At 37.7% G+C, this 20151-nt stretch overlaps 2 protein-coding genes across 4 annotated transcripts in view; one reads left to right on the top strand and one right to left on the bottom strand.

Annotated features, from left to right (window-relative positions):
• The window catches only part of spo11 (SPO11 initiator of meiotic double stranded breaks), a 35220-nt gene extending 33431 nt beyond the window's left edge, over positions 1 to 1789 (bottom strand). Inside the window, exons 1-2 of one of the 3 annotated variants that reach the window (XM_055188302.2) lie at positions 1519 to 1789; positions 1322 to 1435 (exon numbers count right to left, since the gene is read on the bottom strand). In XM_055188302.2, the coding sequence (XP_055044277.2) occupies positions 1322 to 1435; positions 1519 to 1610 (206 nt within the window). In that variant the 5' untranslated portion in view covers positions 1611 to 1789. The remainder of the gene's footprint in view (positions 1 to 1321; positions 1436 to 1518) is intronic. The other 2 variants (XM_055188300.2, XM_055188301.2) reach the window with 2 other exon arrangements.
• A 12834-nt stretch (positions 1790 to 14623) lies between these two features.
• Positions 14624 to 20151, top strand: part of bmp7b (bone morphogenetic protein 7b) — a 68744-nt gene continuing 63216 nt past the window's right edge. Inside the window, exon 1 of the mRNA XM_055188853.2 lies at positions 14624 to 15430. Coding sequence (XP_055044828.1) covers positions 15031 to 15430 — 400 coding nt within the window. The 5' untranslated portion in view covers positions 14624 to 15030. The remainder of the gene's footprint in view (positions 15431 to 20151) is intronic.

Genomic DNA, 20151 nt, shown 5'->3' with positions numbered 1-20151 from the left:
TTACTACAATTTTCTCTTCTACTAAGATATATTGACAATTGTTTTTGGCAGTTAAGTCATAACATGCCCTGAAATATAAAGAAATTAAGATTTCAGGAGTTTTTTTTATGTCTGGGTGTACAAGTGAAATGTTTTAAGAAAAACGTCTTGATGTCTCATTGAAGAAATCTAAATATAATCATAACCAAATGTTGCACTGGGAAATGCACCCAGGCTCAGAAAGCTTTTCTAATTATTTTGTTCTTGTAGGGAAAAAATGATTCAGCTAAATGAGGTTTTTTATCAAAACCACTATGTCATATTACCTGCACTAGAGATACATTTATTACAGCAATAAGACAAAAGCCAAGCCTCTGCCTTAGAGGGGCCCTGTCGAAATGTGCCTTAAGCCTTAGAGAGGTTTGATGTAGATTGGACCAGAGTGTTTTCTTTGCTCTACACATGAGCTTTTACAAAGTCTGCAGTGAAAGACAACACACTTTCAATGTGCGCCACAAACCGCAAGCCTGGAAAACACTGGTATGGTGTTCTTAATTCTCAACCTGTGGATGTTTTTCACTGCTAAAAGGGAGTTTGGGAACTTGCACAGATGACAACAAGCTTCTTCCTAAAATGCATGGATTTTGTACAAAACTCATCGATTTGAAAAGCGCTGTGTCACTGATTGGCCAGCTAATCTGTACGTTGTGATTGGCCTGAATACCTCTGACATCAGCCGGAAATGTGGCACTCCTTACCATGCTCTTTAAACAGTGTGTTAATATGTCAGAATGCATGAAATACCGTTAATATACATGTTTACCACATGGAAAATTCTATACTATAGTAAACTGTAGTTAAATTCCTAGATAGGCCTACTGTAGACTTTTAGAACTTACTATTTTAAGTACCATAATATATACAGTACACTATAGTAATAATGTTATGATATAGTTACAATAATACAGCATACTATACTATACTTCAGTTTACTAGTACACTACAGTTTACTATAGTAAATAGAATACAAATAATTTTTGAAAAAAATACTGTACACTATGGTAAAATTCCTAAATACAGTACTTTAATGTTTTTGAACCTTCGTATAGTAAATGTTAAAGTATAGCACAGTTTATCAATTTACTACTGTGGTTTATTCTACAAATGTCCATACTATAGTATAATTACTAGTATACTACAATTTACTATAATAAATGAATAGCCTCACACCCTCCTATATTTTGTACTGTAACTTTATAGTATATTTATAGTAAATGCTAGTATTTTTCAAGGGGAGGGGGGACATATGGACAGTTTTATTAAACAATGTTATTGCACTCACCTGACATTGTCCCAGCTGGATCTATTTATCAGATTTAGCACAGGTGCGTCGCCTTTAGACACACTCGTGACTAAAGTCTGAATGACTCTCTCAATTCGCGTCAAAACATCCTGTCTGTGCATGAGGGAGAGGTGATATTCAATGAGACCCCTTTAAACAGATAAACATGGAGGTAATGCAGTTTTCTGCTCTTTCACCTGCTGATGTTCGTCAGGTGGTCGTCAGTGGTTTCCCCGCTCACGCGCAGCATGTCTCTCAACTTATCCACCTCAGCGAACTGATGAGCCATTCAATAACAGTTGTAGTTATGTGAATTGAGGTAGGATACAATCTAAGGTGAAACTGAATATGGTTGAAAAGAAGGTTTAAACGTGTGTAAGATAAATGCGTTAGGAGTGACGACAGATTCACGAACACGCGCGCGAAATGTATTTGACGCGTGTCAGTCAGTGAAGCTGCGGTAGGCGGAACAATGCCTGATCATAAATCATTATCCAAAATTAGTATATTTATTATTTTTAAAAAAACATGTCACACAATTATCATTATACATTCGTAAATAATCCACTATTAGATTAAGGAACAATAAATTAATATACTTTATTACCATGCTGTTCTAAAGTTTAGGGTCTGAAATGTTTACCACAATCTTGAAACTGCAAAATGTTTAAAATTAACTTATTTTTTGTATAACGAATAATTATTGCACCAACTTCTTACTTTCGATGATAAAAGTTTAAAAGTTTATTTTAAAAAGATTATGAAATGGATGACACCTGTTTTAAGCTTTGCTGAGTTTAGGCTAATATTTTAAAATTTTAGAAAAATATAAAGAAGTGACTCTACATAATAAAAAGTCTCCTATACAATAGCCTGTTTTGACAATTGTTAAAGAGGATTTATTTTTTATTTTATTAGTCATTTAAATTGTGTACTGAATTTAAATAATTTAAAAAAATTTAAAGAATTTAAAAAATTTAATTATTAATATTGTTGCCATTCATAAAGTGACACATACAGAAAAAACAATAAAGCTGTAGTTTAACTGCCCTTTACTGCTACAGCTGCGTCTCTTTTGAAGTTTATTCAGACATCAGTTCCCCGAAGAACCCTGCAGTTAAACTATACCATAGCCCCTGAAATTCCAGCACGGCACGCCTGACCACACCACACAGACCAGAAACCGGCAAAGGCCTCCAACATCCGCCCTCTAGTAAGTATCACACTCTCACAAATGTTTCAGAGGAAGAAAGGCCCTGTTTACACCTGGTAATAAGATGCGTTAGTCTATCACAGGAGTGGACAATCCTGGTCCTGGAGGGCCACTGTCCTGAGTTTAGTTCTAACCCTAATTAAACACACCTACTGTAAAATAAATGTAATCTAAGTCTTCAGGATTACTTGGAAATGAAATGTGGGTGTGTTTGATTAAGGTTAGAGCTAAACTCTGCAGGACATTGGCCCTCCAGGACCAAGATTGTCCATAGACTAACGCATCTTATTACAAGGTTTACAAGTTGACAAGAGAGAGACATGTCAGTTTACACCTGGGGCCTGATGTATAAATGTTGCATACCGTATTTTCCGGACTATAAGCTTGCACTTTCACATTAAATTCATTACATTTTTGCTACACCCTTGACTTCCCCACTGCTGTTTTCTCAAATCCATTTCACTTGCCTCATTTAGAGTCCATGGGGTGGTTTCCCGGACAGGAATTAGCTTAAACCAGGACTAGGCCTTAGTTTAATTAGGAAATATAACTAGTTTTGCCAAACATGCCTTACTAAAAACATTACTTGTGGGCATTTTGAGGCAAAACAAAGGGCACTGATGTATTTTAAGATATGTCAGTGCAAGTTGTTGTGAGTTCGGACATCTCTTCCATTTATTTTAGTCTAGGACTAGTCTAATCCCTGTCCGGGAAACTGCCCCCATATAAATTAAACTCCATTTTGTGTTTTGTGAAAATTGTACTACTTTCGCCTGCTGCACTATGGGCTGCGACAGAACAAGGTAAAAAAGTTTTTAGGCTATAAAAGCAAAACCAGAATATGGCATCTACTCAAGTAAATGTTTTGGACCCACCCACATGTTTTTGCTTTCCAGCGCCCATGGTTTTATAAATCTGAAAACTTTTGTGCGTACACAAAATCTGCCTTATATGCATACCCACAGTTTAAGTATACACAAAGTTTCAGGCCCCTGGTGTTTTAATCCATCAATCCACTTTGGACCGCTACTGATTAAGGGCTCGTTATAGTTGTGCGTAGGCTCTACGGCATAGCCGTGACGGTGTAGGTTCTGCGTCGGTTCTGCGTCGGTTTTCATTTATATTTTTGCGTCATCGTCTGCATCGTCATGCAAACACACGCGCAGACCGCTGGTAGGTGTAACCACAGTAGCACTGCGACCGTCAATGAAGAAGCAGCTTGGCAAGTTAACCCACAAATGAAAAAGAAACAGCAGTTTGAGTTAAATCACTCCTGAACTTGGCCCTTGTTTTCACCGTCGCAAACGGAAATACCTATGACGCAGTTTTTTTTTACCTGACACACGACTATAAATTGGGCTTTACTTCCAGGAGATGGTCTATGGGCGAGTCGTTAAAGTATGTGCGGGAAATCGACAGGTTTAAATTGACGTGCATTAATATTATGTTAGAGTTGCATGTGTTGTTAGTGAACATGCTGCACATCGTTTTGTACATGTGAGGGCTTTTTCAGATTTTTCAGAGCAATTTATGAAAAAAGCTTGCACTTTCACTTGCTCGCAAAAAGAAACAAAAATGAAAGTGACAGAAAGCAGATACTTGAGTTTTATTAATGACTATAGCCTATAGACCGCCACGCTGAACACTGTGGGTTTGTGCTAGAAGTCATGACCGATGTAAAAACATTGTGCTCGTTACATCACACATTAGATCAATAGACGAAGAGTAGGCTTTTGTGGCTGTTCGAACAACTTCAACCATAGCGTCTACACCACAAAAGCAAAAAGCGTTTTCTCTGAATGTGGTCAGAAGTGGACGAGCTCAGAACATTTTACACCCTGTTTAAACTAGTATTTAGAATCCATTGTTATTTGTTCAACCAAAACGCATCTTATGCCAGGTGTAAACAGCCTAAATGAGTCAAAAGTCCTTTAAACCAAACACTTCTAATGTAAATATTTGAAGAGTTTGTTTCCAAATGTTTCCATTTTTTGTTAAAACATGTTTATTATTGTTATCATGCTTTTAATGTGTTTTATTATACTAGTTGTATTTTTTAGTTATGAAGGCTTAAATTAAAATGAACCAACACAATCAAATACTCGATTTAAAAAAAAAAAATGTAAAAAGGTTGTTATCTCATTTTGGAACCAATCACTTAATTTAAAGGAATCGCCTGCAAATGAAAACTCTCCAAAATAAGAAAAGAGTGGTCAGTATATTCTTCAAAAAAAAAAAAAAAAATTCAGAAAAAAATAATGCAGATGGGGAAGATATGAGACTTAATGATGTAATTTTTATTTCCTAAAATAAAAGTGTATCAGCTTCTGCTATTTTAGGCAACGTGGTAATCTTTCAAAATCTACAAAATCTAAAGTGCCACAATTTCATGTTAATCTGATAGGATTAGATCCTGTTGACAATATGCAAAAAAGTGAGATACAGTAGACATTGTTTTGGAATTGTGAAAACTAATAACTTTGTATAAGCACTTCCTGTATTATTGCCTCCATACAGTATGACAAATCGCTTTATTGTTTCTTAAGCTCTGGATAAAAGCGTCTTACATGTAATGTAAATGTAATGAGACAGAGTTCCTTGCCCCTAACCTGACATGAAAACCTCCATATGGCTCCTCAGTAGGCATCTGGCCATCTTCTCCTCTTTTCATGAGTGACATTGACAAGCAGTTTCCGTAACACTTGAGTTTAATCTGCAGATAATTGCTATCTCTCCAAAACCAACATAGCAACACCTCACGGCCAGATCTAATGGATTGTGAAAGGTTACAAAGAGGGAAACTCTTTTTCTCTCTCTTTTTTATACTCCAGTTTGAGGTTGTAGTCATGTGTAGTGTCTCAGGATGAGTGTTTTCGTTGTCGGGGCAAAGGGTAGGGTTATTAGGCCATTTAAGAGGGAGTTTGAGACCTTAAGGGGAGGGGTACCGTTCTGCAGGTGATGAGGATTAGCCGAAGCCAGAGGCCCCTTCGAAACCAAATACAGATCTGTCAGTCTAATCCCCACAAATAAAAAACAGAGTTCTACCTCTCTCTCCCCTCTCCCCTTCTCATTTGGCACACACCCCACCACTGCTTCAACTCTTTCACATCTGCCCTTTGCCAAACATTGCTTGCCCCCAGCCTGTTAATGGGACCCAGAGAAGCATCCCTAAGGAGGAAGTGACTGATTGGCCCTGGCAGTAATGGACAGGTCTGCGTAACCTCACAAAACGATGAGATAAAGAATGTGGGAGTGCTTTTTCATTAGTGCGAAAATTAGCTACGCAAGTCTGGGGCTACGTTCGGAAAGCGGGGTAAAGTTAACTTATTTTTGAGTTTATTCAACTTTTGTTGAAGATTTGCCAAAGTTATAAAAATATAAAAGTCCACGAAACCTATTGTTTTGAGTTAAACCAACTTTCCTTAATAAGTCTGTTAAAAGATGGACATAAGCTTGGTCCACGCTGTAAAAAATACTTTGCTGCCTTAAAATTTTTGTTGAATCAACTCGGATTTACAAGTCATTTCAACTTACTATTATTTATCTTGACTAGAGATAAGTTGTTATAACTACAGGTGAATTGTTATAACTTAAAAAATTAAGTTGACTTTTCTCAACTATATTTTATAAGTTGTGACAACTCATCTCTGTTGACATAACTTGTAAATCTAAGTTGATATAACAAAAATGTTTAAGGCAGCAAAGTATTTTTACAATGTACTTATATATTTAAGTTAATTTAACTTAGTGCTTATGTGGACTGAACTTAAACTGTTAAGTTCATTTACTTTGGTGTTTATATATCTTAAATTGTCTTTTTAAATTAGTTAAATGAATTAAAAAACAGATTTTCTCCAACAAAACATAAGTTGGATTTTTTTTACAGTATTCAATCCTGTTCTTACTTTATCTTCACTACAGAATGTATAACAGTATGCATCTTCTATGTATGTATATCCAGATGGGTCCTGAATACTTAGGAGTACCAGTATTGTTTTTTGTAAGGAATGTTTGTATAAACTACTTGTATAAACTTTTTAAATGTCCAAAAGCCTACTCCTGGATTAATCTAAACCCTGTTCAGGAAACTTCCCGATAAAGATTCAACATATAAATATATATATATAAAGTACAGTAAGACAAAGTTTTAAAGTTGGCCAGAAAGGCACAAGCAGTTTAGAGTTCATTCTTGTAAACAAGTATACAAAGTCCAAATCATTAACTGTAAAAAAATTCAGTAGAAATTACAGTGTTACTTGCAGCTGGTTGCCAGTAACTTACTGTAGATTTAAATTGATGTTATTTACTGCCAAGAGTTTGTTTAAATATTTTGTTTAAAAAATTATCAAATCTTTATCTTTACAGCATAAAACTATACAATAACAGCCTCATGCAAAGCATTCTGGGAACCAGAAATCATCATCAACCTTTTCAGTTTTCTGCTTCAGATTTTGTTTCCCAGAATGCTTTGTATGATGTTGTTATTTTAGTTTTACTCTGTAAAGACAAAGACTTGTTAATGTTTAATGTTCATTTAACTTTGAACAACATGTTGCCAGTAAATAACATACATTTAAATCTACAGTAATTGGCAGTAATACTGTATTTTCTACAGAATTTTTTTTACAGTGTGTTGAAGGTATCAGCGCATAACAACATGAGATATAAAATCAGTAAGATGTTAATGCATATCTAATGCAATAATATACCCTCTAAGCTTTTTAAACTATTGTCTAATTGCACAAAATGTAAAACACAACTGCGGTAATACAACCGTATTTATTCATGTGAAACCCAAAGGACATAGATGTAAAGCAGCTTTTCCTTTTTTCTCGTTTCCCCTCTTTCACAGCTGTGTCTCGTGTGGCCTCTCACGATATCAGCCTCTCTATCGTTTCGGTCCCACCTGACCTCCAGCACTTTAACAGCCCGCCGTGGCGCTCACACCCAGGGCGTCCCAAAAATCCAGACAGAACATAACGGGTGGAGGAACCCCCACCTTTCCTCTATGGCCCATTCAACCCTCTTCACTGCTTCATTTGAGGGTCAGCTTACCCTGAATGAGTTTTACTGTATCCTTCACAGGGCCGCCCCACTGTTTCCCACCCCGCTGCCTTCAAAAGGCCGCCCCCCGCCTTGAACCAGACAACATGCGAAATAAATATTACTCTGACCCATGTCTCTAGCGCTTGGTGCCAGAGTCAAACAGAGCGAGTTGAAAAGGAAAAAGGAGAGAGAAGCTTTTGAAGGGTTTTAAGTGTAAGGCAGTGCAAGGGTGTGAACGTAAATGTACGTGTCAGTTGTTTCCAATTGAAGTTAGCACATCTTTGGATTTCAGCAGCATACTTCAACCTGCTAAGGCTTAAGAGACAGTGAAAGATATCAGTGAAATTATATGGTTTATAGAAGATGCACTGTTAGACTTTTTATTGTATATATGCGGTAACTGAGTTACTGTAACTGCCCCATTACAGTACCATAACTGTACATGTTTTTTAAAGTATGATGCCCTTACCGCAGTTCCATTTTACAGTAAAATATACCCTTACTGTAACCTAGTTTTAAAAAATGTATTGCCTCGAAGGGGAATGGGCTCTTTGCACGTAACTACTTCCTTACCGGAAATGCGGCTCGGTCTTTTCCGGTCTAAACATGGTGCTGTTCTACACTAGGCTGAATCCCAAACCGCCTACTTCCAAACTATATAGTATGTAAAAAGCGCTACTTTGCGTACTGCAAGTTATGGAGGTGGGCGGTTTGGGATTCAGCCTAGATGTTAGCAAGAGTTGCCGAAACTATCGATAACGGACGTAAATCGCCTTTGCAAGTCCTCCTCCAAATCACCTACCAGCAAATTAGAGAAGGGCTTTAAAATGTATGCTGCTTCATACATCCACGGATATGAAGGTAACTTAAGTCTAACTTGTATCTCTCAGACTTTATGGCTTACGTTAGCTTGCTGAGCTAATAAACAATCCCGGTCTGACAGAATATGCGTGTTGTAATGTAGTACTGCTTTCTGTTTTGCGGAAAATGTCTATCGTTGTGTCCTGTACTTGTACGTGCCTAACTTCGCATTGTGTTAATATGTGATTGGCATTAGTGTCGAGCAAAGACAGAGCCACAAGTGAAGTCGCTGTACAGGCTTTCTGTTTCAGATTTATGAAGAAGCACGAAAAACCTCATTGTGTAAATGTAGGGTTGCACTTGTAATTTGTGTCAGAGGTCCGACTTCAGCAGTTCCAAAAGGTTCGAGTTCAAATTGTGTGTTGTGCTTAACATGGTCATGTTACATTTTGACCTTCTTTATCGCTTTGTATGTGCTCAACTTCCAAAAACTGCTCAAGCTGTTCAAGCCTCTGTTCTGCCCTACAAAGGCAAAAGACCTTAACTCGCTATAGACCATTTCAATATTCATCAGCCACCGCTTTCTGAGTTCAACATCGCTAGGAAATCCGTGGTAGCTTAAAACGCCGTTGAATTTAAACGATGACGTGCATGTGGGAACACAACAATGTTCATGATATTTTTTCTGTTGCCTCTGGAAAAAAACTATCTTTTTTAAGACTCATTTTCCGCTGTTTAAGCCGCCATATTTCGCCAAACCGGAAAAGGGTGAGCCGTATTTACCCGTTGCGGATATGACGTCAAGCTGATATGTGCAAGGAGCGAATAGAACCCCGAATAGTAACTCGCTACCTCCCCACGTAGCCTCTTCTGTCACTCTCCCAACACTTCGAGGAGCGAAATCTTGGCGTCACTGTTTGAAGTCTTGAGGTCAAATCTGACGGTCAAGCATTTATCCATAATCTCTTTCTTGTTTCTATCTACAATTCTCAATAAATTATTTACACTGCTGAAAAACAATTCACATTTTGAAATTTGCTTCACTGCTAAAAGGATAACAAATAAAATCTATTTCATAGATATATTTTATTTTTCCATTTTATATGCTTTTATAACACTGTTTTATTCAACTACAGTAGCACTACTGCTGTTGTTTTACAGCAGTCTATCGTAAATTCAAAACATACAGTAAATTACTGTAAATTAAATGTTGATACCTATAATGCAATGCATATTACAGTAATGAACTGGAAAAAAAGATGGTATTTTACTGGGCATTTTGTGGTAAGTAACTGTAGAAATTACAGTTAAGTCTAACAGTGTGGAGGTACACTGTAAAAAGTTAGATTCACTTAGTTTTTTTTTTTTAAGTACATCCAACTTTCTCTTTTTACGTTCTAAATAACATATAAAAAATTGCTATATCTTTTGGGACATAGCTGTGGATAAAACATAAAATTGACTGGAGTTGTAATGTCATTATGCTTTAAAAACATTAAAAGGGTAATGAAAGATGCTTTAATAATGATACATAACTACTTTATTAAAGTTTTCATCATTAAAATATAGTTTTTGGCTGTAAAGTTATAGTGGTAAGTTAGGTCTTACTAATGTACACACATACAATGCTTAACAAATGTTTTAAACCACCACCCAATGTAAGGATTGTGCCACAGCTGCACTAAACTAACAGTATTGGTGGTTACCAAAATAATTTTTATATCTCTGTAATGCTTAATCCAGTAGAATGTTTGAGCTCTTTTGTCACAGAATTCTAATGCTAAGATATAATTACTGTTCTCCATAAATGTTCGAAATTGCTGATTTACAAGAATGCCAGAAAAAATAGTAAAGCACTTAATTATTTTGTATTTAATTGAGATGCATAGTTGCAGGTATTTACTGTACTTGTAGTCCTTAATAGAAAAATACATTTTAATGGTTGAATGTGACACTTGATTAATTTCTGACTTCTGAGAGAAGTTGAATATAAATTTGTGTATACAATCTCAAATTCAATTGGACATTGTCCTGGCCAAAACTCTCTAAAAAAGGAAAAAGTTCACATAAAAGCGTTCATGATGCTGGATGGTCTTATACAGACAAATATACAGGTCTTGTACATTTGTTAAGCACTGTATTTGAAATTGAGATGAATATACATTCAAATCATGTCAATACAACGCCAAACCCAAAAATAAACCCAATATCTTGTAAATATCCCTGTAGTGTATGTATGGCTCTGCATACACATGCAATGATGAACGACATAAACCCAAATTTCCCTGCTCTATTTCAAAACTAAAAAAGTTTTTGAAATCTGGGTACAATTGGAACACCAAGTTACTTTTAAAAGGAATGCATTACAATATTAAGTTACTCCCAAAAAAAGTAACTACAGTAATTGAGTTACTTTTCATTGAAAGTAATGCTTACGTTACTTTAAAGTTATACTTTTGCTTTACTTTTTCTTACTTGGCTGAGGCTTGATCTCTTTCAGTCCTTGGAGGTGTTTTTTATGATCGCAAAAATGTCAAGCTCTGGCCTGCCATCTCCGTTTCTGACTCAAACTGTTCCCGCTTAGGCGCACAGAGTAATTCTACATTAATATGTTCAGTTTAATTCAGTACATTATTTTATTTTTTAAATTGAATTTATTAAACTGAAAAGTAACTTGCATTAAAGTAACTCAAATATTAATGTGTACATTTGTAAAGTAATGCGTTACTTTACTCGTTACTTCAGAAAAGTAATATTATTATGTAATGCACGTTACTTGTAATGACAGATACGTATGTGGGGAATTTTGTGTCTTTATCCCAAAAAAATAATCTATAGGCTAATGCAGCTTTAGAGAATTGCATTTTTATCTCATGACATTTAATTCAGTCTGAAAATGCAATTATTTCTTTGTGACTGGATCTTTAGATAGTAGTCTGGATTTCTAAGACAGGGTCACATTATGTATCATGCAGTAACAGAAATACCAGTGTAATAAAACACTAAAGATTAACCAAGACTTTTACTTGGGTACTTACATTTGCATCATTCATACTACAACACTCCATGGCTCTACTGCTTTAAGGGCATGATGCAATATGACCTCTCTATAGTGTATAAACAATGATTAGTCTTCATTATTGTCATTTCTGACTCGAGTGTGATTTTGGCTACATTCCCCAGCATTGTTACATTTGCGGCTTATGCAAGAGTCAGCAAACTCCTACAAAAGCATGGCATGCTTTCACATGTGTGTTTATCTTCTCTCTAGTTTTGCTCAAGATATTACTTAAAGAAAAATTCCAGGGTTAAAAAATAAGTAAAGGTGGACCCAATGGACAGCTTAACATTAGGAAAGTGGTTAAAGAAAAAAAATCAACCCAAAAATAAAATTTGAATGAAAATTTCATGTGTATTGACTATTTTAATTTAATACATATTGCACTGTTAAAAAATGGTACAATCTAAAAACAAACGGTGCTAAAACGTGGCTGAAAACGCCTGGAGGACACCAAATACCAGCTGTTATTCAGCAGAGCGCTTTTTAGCTGTGATACTTGAGCTGTGAGCCGGTTGGCTGTTGTGATACTTGTTCCGCCCTGTGATTGGACGGCTGTGTGAGAACTGACATTGACGAACATAGCTTTTCACCCAAAGTTAAATCTCTTTCAACTCTCGACGCTCAGCGCCGACCGTGGAAAAACGCAGAGTTTCCATTGGAATCAACTGAAAACATGCGCCGGCCACGGGCGTAAAAGCTTTGGTGTGCACGCCCCCTAAAAGTGGTCAACTGGCTGGTAATCGTATGGGAACTATTTTAAGTGCCATATAGCACCTATGTAGTGCCTGTGTGGAAGCATATTGTGCTATATGGACCATATCTGGTGCTATAGTGGTGCTATATCACCCCTGGATGGTTCTTCATAGGTGCTATATAGCACTAAAAATGGTTCCCCTATTATTACGAGCTTTTAGTGCTATTTAGTACCAATTTTTTTGAGTGTACACGAAGGTCAAAAACTATCACTGGGGCTGTAACTGTTTAAATAGTACACCTTTTAAAAGGTGCACTGGTACCTTACATACCGCACTGTCAAGAAAAAGGTACAAAAGCTGTCACTGGGGCATTAAAAGGTCCTAATATGTACCATTTAGGACCAAATATATATCTTAGAACTACCAATATGTATATTTGAAGTACTAATATGCCCTCTTTGGGTACAAAGGTGTACCTTTTTAAAAGGGTACAGTCCCAGTGACAACTTTTGTACTTTTTTTCTGAGAGTGTGCTTTGTCGATTTTTTAGGTTGGCAGTTAAAGTCACCACCCCTATTTATTTTATGGAAAAGTGTTGTTTATTTTGCTATAATTTTTTTCTGTTTCATGCAAATACATATTTTTGTATTGTACTGTTCTTTTAAATATTGTATTGTGGCTGATTTGGCATTTGTGCCTTTTTAGACCCATGCATAAACACCTGCATTTTTTTTGCTGTTCCCATCTCTTTGTGTAATCGCAGGCTTTTGTGTACATTCCCTACTAATAAAAGTTTGTTTTCAAGAGGCAGAGTGAGGGTTAGAGAGAGAGATTGCGGTCTAAAGAGAGTCTCAGGGTCCTGTTCTGCTTAACTTCCCCAGGTCAAAAGCTCCTCAGTGTGGCTATCCAGGGCGGCAAATCAGCCTGTGCCCGCTGTTTACTGTGCCGGTGAAAAGGGCCACCGGAGCTGGAACAAAGGGGGGTCTGTTCCTATTGTCCTTTCCCAGAATGACAGCCCTCTGTTGGGCCGAAAGGGGGACCGGGGGCCCTGGCTCCTGCATCTAGGGAAAGAGGACAATTTTAACTGAAACCATGTCTCTTCTTTGTGACTCGCCTCAATGTAAACACACGCAGCCATTCACTGATTCTATCTGAGGAACCGGAAAGCACTGTTTACATGCTACAGTCTACAAACAGGCTTTTAACACTGATCGAGTCATAAACGGATATTCAGATCAAGCCAACACGCTGCGGACCGGATGGATTAACCAGAGTTTATTGTCCCTGCAAATCAAAGGGGCGAGGACATTCCTAAATGAGAAATGAACGTAATAAGGGGCACAAAGCGAAAAGCGGTTTCCTCTCCATCCATCTTCCCAAAACCAAATGCAGCTGGAGCTCAGGGGCTGCCGCATGGCTCACATCTGGGACCGCTGTGCTGTTCCCCCGGTGCTGAATCCAGTTTAATGAGTATACCTGACACCTGCGCTCCAGGCAAAACTGTTTACGGAAATAATATATACGTGTGCTGTGGAAATGCCCTATATGCCTATTAATTGTACAAAGTGTCCGGAGGTTAGATGTGGCAGGGTGACCAAATAAAGAGCTCAGGTAAGCTTCAGAAGCGCTATATTAAACTGAAGTGTTTAAGAGGTGCTGAGCCGTAAGGGGCAGGTGGGATTGGCCTCGCACAACAGCTGTCCACCATCTGAGTCCAAACATCTGGCAATTTATTTGCATACCCATAGGAAAAATCACAAACGGATATCTGTGCAGTCGCTCTTTTGTTTCTTTCAAACGTAAACTAAACCATTAGAGCAACTGGAGACTTTTGGCTAACTCTCCCGAGAAAAGACCCCAGTGATCTTTCTGTAAGTTTATCCGAGGTATTTACAAGAAATGTATAACTTGAAAAAGAAAAAAAAATGCTGGGTTGTTTTAGCCCATCGTATAGTTGATACATGGAAATTTTCTATATTCATTTAAACCAACATTATGCATACATTTTTAAATTCATTTCAAGCACATTTTAGTTCATATTCATAGTGTCTCAAAACTAGCAAAGACTTAGATGATAAGATTAGTATATTACGTACAAAATTAATGCGCGAAAATAGAGCACTTTATAGTAAGTACACTGTACACAATGGAAGTGTACTTCTTTTTCACCTCGGTTAGCAAGATCATCAACCTTGTGAACCAAGTCAAGTCTGTGTTACAGGATACGTTTACATCTGTAGTATAACATCAAACTGTCACAGAGACATAGGCCTGTGTAAGTCATGTTCCCTTCAAGAGTTTGTGATTGTGATCTGTACCCTCAGGTAAGATCTCCATCACTACAGCTTATAACAACAGTATAATTCACTCTCCCTGACATGTTGCGATATCGTTCATACACAAAGAGTCGCGCGTCAGAGCAACGCGCCATTGCCGCAGGTGCATTTCTGAATACGCGCATCCGCGAAGCGCGCAGGAAAGCCTCCACCCGTCATTACAGTTCAGAGACAAGCATCGACAGAGATAACCCGGCGAGATGTCAGTCCTTACTTTCTCATACGTCCCACTCAGTTTGTTAGCGGAGTTTACGAGTCTCCGGTTTGCTCCTCCCTGCGCGGAGCGCCTCCTCAAGTTTGCGATCTGTACTTGAAACACGCATCAGGCTCCGTGCGTCTCTGCAGGTTGCGAGCTCTTGGAAAACTCTCTAGAAACGCATAGGGTTGATTAAAAACAGATCCGTGTTATAAAAGCGTCTCTTTTAAAGAGAGCCAGTTTGATTTGTGGCCGAAATGAGGTAACAAAATAACCAACGCCGACTATTATATTTCCAATCAGTGCAGTACCTATTTGGATTGGCTCGTTTATTTTTCTGAACGCTTAGAAAAGAAAAGTTATGGTTTCGTTATTGGATTTAAGCGGCTTCGTCCTGTTGCTCGTATGGGGATATTGCGTGCTGGCTGACACGGTTTTTACAAACTTTACTCTGGACAACGAGGTGCACTCGAGTTTCATTCACCGGCGCTTAAAGAGCCAGGAGCGCCGGGAGATGCAGCGCGAGATCTTGTCAATCCTCGGGTTACCGCACCGGCCGCGGCCGCACCTCCACGGCAAGCACAACGCCGCGCCGATGTTCATGCTGGATCTGTATAATGCCATGTCCACTGAGGGAGACGAGGAGGGCTTTTCGTACCCCTACAAGCCCGTGTTCACCACTCAGGGACCGCCGATCGCCACCCTGCAGGACAGCAACTTCCTAAACGACGCGGACATGGTTATGAGTTTTGTAAATCTAGGTAAGAATGCACGCGCACTGACAGTGTTGGGATGCCATGTCTTTGTTGTGGCACAGCCCCCTGGGAACATGAACAATGGTTTTATTATAGTTAGTGAAGCGTATATTTCTTTGGTTCTTTCTTTGGTGGTGAACTAACATACAGTAGTCAGATTGCACATCTTGTCTTTTCATGTTATGGCATTGACATGAAAGATCTGACACAAAAATAACAGGGTTGAGTGAATAATAACAGGCCAAAGAATGGAGATTTTTCTCTCTCTGAGAGTCCTACATATTTTATTTGTTTTCTTGGGCATGCATAGTTCTCTACCCATTGTTTGGTTGATTTCATTACAGTAGGTAGGTCACTTATGTGCCCAAGCCGTAATCCTGGAGTGATATCAAGCTTCGAATGCTGGTGAACGCAAACCTATATTATGTGTTTTTGTCCAATGATAATAAGTGCTGTCACATTCCCAAGCGTCTGCTGTCTCAGGGCCAGCTGCGTCCTCCTCTAATGTTCAGGTGTTCAGGGTTGACTGTCTGGGAGCTCAGTCTCTTTATCTTCTGTCTTTTCCTCCTCAGTAATGATATCAGCTGACTGTGACAGCTGAAGTGCAAAGTACGTCTCCTTGCTCAACTACGCAAGGGAAACTAGGGCTGTGCACGCGAAGCAGGGAAGTGTGCCCTGCACATCATTTTGCATGGTAGTAACCAGTTTGTACTCTATATGAATGATAAAAATCATCAAGTTATTATAAAGCATATTTTATTAACTTAAAACGCAACACTCTTGGTTGCTTAAAATGCATTTGTACATCAGCCAACTGAATGGAAGAACATAACCTGTATGAGCGTTTATGCTGACCCCATTTAAGCAGCTGTGTCATCCACCTTTCCTCCACCTCGAACCCTTTCCCCACCCATCTAAACTATAATCTTTGTCACTGGCTAACTTGGCTGAATGTTGCATAAGCACCTGGCACCTGTCTTATCAAAGAGTCTGTTCATTTCCTCATTAAAACATCATCAACTGCTTGTAAGCACAACATTGCCTTATAATGTATGATTTACACCGCGATAAGGGCAGTTAAGTTGTTAAGGGTGTGATGTGTGTCACTGTTTATTGGTAAAATGGGACTGTGGTTGGATGTAGTAGAGTTCAGTTATGCTCTCAATTCTTTAAGGTACAAAAACCATGTTAGATAAGATGGTCGATAAGAAAGTGTTTATACACTCACTCCAGTATTTGCTTGGTAATTAAAGTATTTACATTTATGCATTTGGCAGAAGCAAAGTGACTTACAGAGCATTCAAGGTATACATTTGATCCATATGTATGAATTAAACCCATAATAACCTTAACACTGTTAAAGGGATTGTTCACCCAAAAATGAAAATTCTGTCATCTTTTACTCACCCTCATGTTGTTCTTGTTTAAGTTTATTTATTCTGTTAAATGCAAAAGAAGATATTTGGATTAAGCATACGGTACCCATTGGTTTTCATAGGATAAACAAATACCATGGAAGTCAATGTGAACTGTGTGCTTACCATCATTTATCAAAAATCTTCTTTTGCATTTAACAGAATACAGAAACTTAAACAAGAAGAACATAAGGGTGAGTAAAAGATGAATTAAAATTTTTAGGTGAACTATCCCTTTAAAGGTGCAGTGTGTAAATTTTAGCAGCTTCTAGTGGTGAGGTTGCGAATAGCAACCAACGGCTCAGTCCACCGCTCACCCCTTGCTTTTGAAACGCATAGAGAAGCTACGGTAGCCACCACCGGAAAAACATATCATCCATGGAGACAACTTAAAGTTTGTCCATTATTGGCTTCTGTAGAAACGTGGTGGCACAAAATGGCGACTTCCACGTAAGGGGACCCTCTGTGTATGTAGATAAAAATGTCTCATTCTAAGGCAATAACCACATAACGGTTCATTATGAAAGGCCTTTATACACCCCTGATAATATAGTTTTGTATATTATTTTGCATTTCTGTCAAGAGATCCTTCTAAAAATTACACACTGCACCTTTAACTTGATGCTCTAACTAATCTGTAATTGTTTTGTGAAAGGATGTAACCAGAAATTCGACACAGGCGTGACAAAGTGTAAAGTAGTAATTGATTTAAATCATTTTTTGAAAGTTAGATGGGTAAAGACCACCTTAATGTTTATGGTGATTATAGCCCTAGATTTATGTTAATTATGGGAATGTTGTATATTCTCAATGCAGGCATAAAGACAACAAAACATTGCCACAAGTCTATGCACGGACTCTTAAATAAAGATTAATTTGATTACAGTTTCGATCTGACCTTAAAAAATACTGTTGCTTAATAATAAGGTATACATGAAATGAATTTAAACCCCTATCATTAATTCTGAAAAGACTATAATGTGTGTTTTTTGTTTGGTGTGTGTTTGACTGCCGTGAAGGAAGTGACAGCGTTTCTTATTCTGAAATGTGTAATTATCCTGTATTGTGCCTATTTTGGACAGATTCAACCACAGTCTTGCAAAAACCAAGGGCCTCGCTTTCTTTCTGGTTAGCTTTCCTTCTTCCTCAGTAGAGACATCAGTTTTAAATCAAACAACCTGCCAAAGCCTGCTCCATTCAACTGCCACAGCACACCTTTTATATTAAACACAACGTCAAGAGAGACTTTCCTCTTTGGCGTTTTACAGAAGGAATGTGCAGATATGTACATATTCACTTCGTTCGCACAATGGCAGTCACACAGCTGTTACACTGAATTAGGACCAGAAAAAAGGCATGGATGCCATATGATACAAGAGCTGAACCTGTGATCCATAAACCTGACAGTCAATCATAACAAAGATGTTTCACATGAGCAAGAGGGAACACAGACGAATTCACACGGGAACCATATGCGATTCCAGTGAGGTCTAAAGATCGAATGTTTACTGAAAAAAAAAAAACGATTTTCCGCAAATTCCAACAAAATTTAAATGGTGTTTTTTTACAAAAGGTTTTATGAAGGTTAAAGTTTTCGTAAAAAAATTTGTAGTAGTTGTGTGTAGCTTGCAAATAGAAATATTTCAATGATTTTTTTCCCTTAAGGACAGGAAAATATGCTGATTGGATAAATCTCATTTATAAGCCCTTATATAAGATTATCTGTGTCATGAGAATAGAAGCTTTGTGAGCTGAATAGTCGAAACTCGTGATTTTATCAACCTTAATTGAATCTTTCGGCAAAATTAAATGATTCATCCGGTGCCATTTTGGTAAGAATCACATGCGAGGACCAGAATCGTGAACAGATGTGATTTGTGTTGCACATGGAGATTAAGAGGTATCAATGACTGTGTCTGAAATATAAAACGTCTGCCTTGCTTTCCAGTCATGATTATGAATGAACAAATTAACGTGAGAAGTAACCTTTGACTGAATGGTTCTTTGAGGAACAAAAAATTGTTCTTCTATGGCATCATTGGGAAAACCCTTTTAAAAGGATAGTTCACCCAAAAATGATTTTTTTTTTCATAATTTACTTACCGTCATGTTGTTTTAGACTTGTATGAATTTCTTTTTTCCAATGAACACAAAGATATTTTGATAAATGATAAGCACACAGCTGATGGAGACCATTGACTGAAAAACAAATCCTATGGAATTCAATGGAAACTGTCAACTCTGTGCATACCATATTTTAATAAAATATATTTTAATAAAATGATATCATCATTATTTATCACAATACTTTCATAGTTTTTGGTTTTCCTACAAGTCATTGGTTTCCATCAGCTGTGTGCTTATCATCATTTATTAAAATATCTTCTTTTGTGTTCATTAGAAAAAAGAAATTCATACAAGTCTAAAACAACACGACAGTGAGTAAATTATGACAGAGTTTTCATGTTTGGGTGAACTATCCCTTTAAGAGCCTTGACTATAAGATAGTATTGTAAAGGTCTTCTTGGGTCCAAAGAAATGTACCAGACCTGAAATTACCCGAATCACTTTTTACCCAAACCCTACATGCATAAATCTTTTTTTTAGAAAGACCCGACCCGAGACAAACCTAAGAAAATTAGACCCGAGTCTGAACCAATTTTTTTAACCCGAATCTAAACGGTGCCAAATGGTGTGCAGTCTGCAGTACCACCAATCAGACAGAAAGAAACTATTGGCCTCGCATCCAATTTGGCCCGCTGCTTCATTTGTTTTCATTTGTTTTCTGACGCCGACACCGAGTTAACCTCTTAAATGTGCATATAATTGATTGACAGGTCTTTCTCAAAGAAAATGAACCTACCGCCAGCCACACAATGTCGCAAGCACTCTTGGGGCTGGAAATGGACTTGATGCACACACGATGCACAGATATTTAGGGTCGCACTCATTTTAATTACCGAAGACCTATTATTATACCCGACCCATGTCGAGGCACATACAAAACTTTTAGAATATCATACCCGCTCATTTGGACCTCGGTTTTTGGATCTAAGTGGACCCGTTAAGATCTCTAGTACAGTGCTTATTTCTTGACTAAAATTGTTTCCTAAATTCAATTAGAAATTGACAAATCAAGTTAAATTTAAATTGATTCCTTGTTCTTCAAATCAAGTGCTGAACACCACAAACAGTGTTTGTGAGATACAGTTGGCAGCGCTCATCTACAGGGCCTTTAAAATGCGATCAGATGAAGAAGCTACCTCTCGATAAACCGAATATAATCCAAAGACTGGATACAGAAGTGCACAA

This window comes from Misgurnus anguillicaudatus, chromosome 13, assembly GCF_027580225.2.
Source record: "Misgurnus anguillicaudatus chromosome 13, ASM2758022v2, whole genome shotgun sequence".
Classification (NCBI taxonomy): domain Eukaryota; kingdom Metazoa; phylum Chordata; class Actinopteri; order Cypriniformes; family Cobitidae; genus Misgurnus; species Misgurnus anguillicaudatus.
The sequence above is the reverse complement of the archived record's forward strand: the minus strand, read 5'-3'. Positions and strand labels throughout refer to the sequence as shown.